The following is a 1,980-nucleotide window of genomic DNA, read 5'->3' as shown; positions in this document are numbered from 1 at the left end:
TTTGTGTCTAAACTGAGAAACATTTCAACTTAGATGAGTAATGTGGTGTGTAAAATTAAACACTACTTTTGCCACTGATAGCCAACTATTTGCATTTAGTAATGAGCTTTTTGTTTTCTCCATCTGCAGGCATTGTTCCATTTGAAGGCAGTGAGAGTGTGGCTACAGCAGCAGAAGCCTGAGCAAGGAACTATTTGTTCTGAGCTCGGGCGTCTGCTGCAACAAACAGAACGAAGGGAAGTGGTAGACCCCTCCTCCTTCATCAACAGGCTACCAGGCAAGTGTTTTATTTGTTCGGACACAATTTCTATTTTGCAAGCTCTTTCTTTTTTCAGGGCTCCGTAACTTATCATAACACGAGCTCAACATAACAAAACACACGAGTTTAAAATGTGTCTGATATTAATCATACACAATTTTTGATATCCATGATATCCATGTTGTGAGAAATAACATTTCTCATTGGTACTTCAATGATTTTGTATTGTCCTAGATATGTGGATTGATTACGATAAAAATCAACAGCAAGACACCCATGAGTTTCTGAGGAAGCTCCTGGATTGGTTGCATCAAGAATTTCTTTCACAACATTCACATTTGTGGTGGGTGTGTGAGACAGTTTTTCACCTTACCTTTTGTTGTCGATAGATGTTTGTTATATTCCTGAACATTCTGTGTCTGTTGCAGTCTTGATGCATCCAGCCAGCTGACAACTCCACCGTACACAATTTTTGGTGGTCATCTAAAAATAACAGGTGAAAACTGAAACAATATAAGTTAACAGAAGAAGTGCATTTACTCCGAAAAACATTCTAGTCTACACTCTCATCCTGTTACTGATTTTTTGACGTCCTTTGTCAGGGACTATGTTAGGTTTTTACGTAGCAGTAATACTGACTACAGTATGTAAGCATTTTAAGGCATTAATTCCTTTCTACATTTTTGACAATTTGATATTGTAATTATTATATAATGAACAAAACTAATGAAATAATTAACAAATTGATCAGTAATTCCTGCCGTAGGAAATTAAAATATTTTAACAGAATTTAAATCAGTACAGGTCTGGGAGTGTAAGATGACATTTTAACAATTTTACCATTCTTTTGTAGATGTCTGTCCTAACTGCGGCATGAGTTCAATCAAGTTTGAACCATTTTTGGATTTGTCGGTTGACCTATGTGACACAGAAAGTACAAACATTACTTCCTTAGATGCCGCTCTTAGGAAATACTTTGCTGACGAACCCATCGACTATCAGTGCGGGCAGTGTAGGAGATATGTAAAGGTAGCTCGAAGGCAGCAGGTCCAGAACTTCCCATTGGTTCTCTGCATTCACCTGAACAGGTAACAGAACCTCGATTCATTCACATATCATTATATATGTCATGTAATTCTGATTTGGATAAGTAGAAATATTCACATTCAGAAATACAATTCAATTGGTGAAAGTTAATTTCTTTCATAAATGCAATTGTATGGTTGTTTCTTAGGTTTAATGGTGCTGGCCAAAAAGATGGGAAGCGAATTAAAGTTCACCCCATACTGGAATTGAAATCATTTTCAGTTGAGCAGGAGCAGGTATCTGCAAAATATAAGCTGAAAAGCATGATATCTCATGACGGACCAACAGTTAGTAATGGCCATTACATTGCCATAGCTCAAACCAGAAATGGGCAGAAGTTTTTTAAATTTAATGATTTAACTGTGAGTGCTCACCTTGACATGTTCACTTTAGGAACTGAAGATAAGAAATTTCTTCTAAAGAGCTTTATTGACCTCATAGCAAATACTGTCCTCTTAATTTTCAGCAAATTAATTATACCTTTCGACTTTTCAGGTTACACAGTCATCCTTGCAGGAAGCTCTTTCTTTGGAAGGATACCTATATTTTTTTGAAAAATGTTAATATTTGACTTGCTTTACTTACTTGTTTTAAAATAATTTACAAAACTGAAAGTACAGTTAGCATTATTATAA

The 1,980-nt window shown here is 35.8% G+C and overlaps 1 protein-coding gene across 3 annotated transcripts in view; it reads right to left on the bottom strand.

The window, feature by feature from the left end:
• Positions 1–1,974, bottom strand: part of LOC127751890 (uncharacterized) — a 3,956-nt gene extending 1,982 nt beyond the window's left edge. The window contains exons 1-4 of one of the 3 annotated variants that reach the window (XR_008012265.1): positions 1,720–1,974; positions 1,424–1,599; positions 1,100–1,339; positions 628–762 (exon numbers count right to left, since the gene is read on the bottom strand). Coding sequence is in view for 2 of the 3 variants with exons in the window: in XM_052276137.1 (XP_052132097.1) it covers positions 633–762; positions 1,100–1,251 (282 nt within the window). In the remaining variant the exon portion in view is untranslated. The remainder of the gene's footprint in view (positions 1–627; positions 763–1,099; positions 1,340–1,423; positions 1,600–1,719) is intronic. The other 2 variants (XM_052276137.1, XM_052276138.1) reach the window with 2 other exon arrangements.
• Between the last annotated feature and the right edge of the window lie 6 nt (positions 1,975–1,980).

Source organism: Frankliniella occidentalis, unplaced genomic scaffold (genome assembly GCF_000697945.3).
Source record: "Frankliniella occidentalis isolate FOCC.00 unplaced genomic scaffold, Focc_3.1 Scaffold1846, whole genome shotgun sequence".
Classification (NCBI taxonomy): Eukaryota; Metazoa; Arthropoda; class Insecta; order Thysanoptera; family Thripidae; genus Frankliniella; species Frankliniella occidentalis.
The sequence above is the reverse complement of the archived record's forward strand: the minus strand, read 5'-3'. Positions and strand labels throughout refer to the sequence as shown.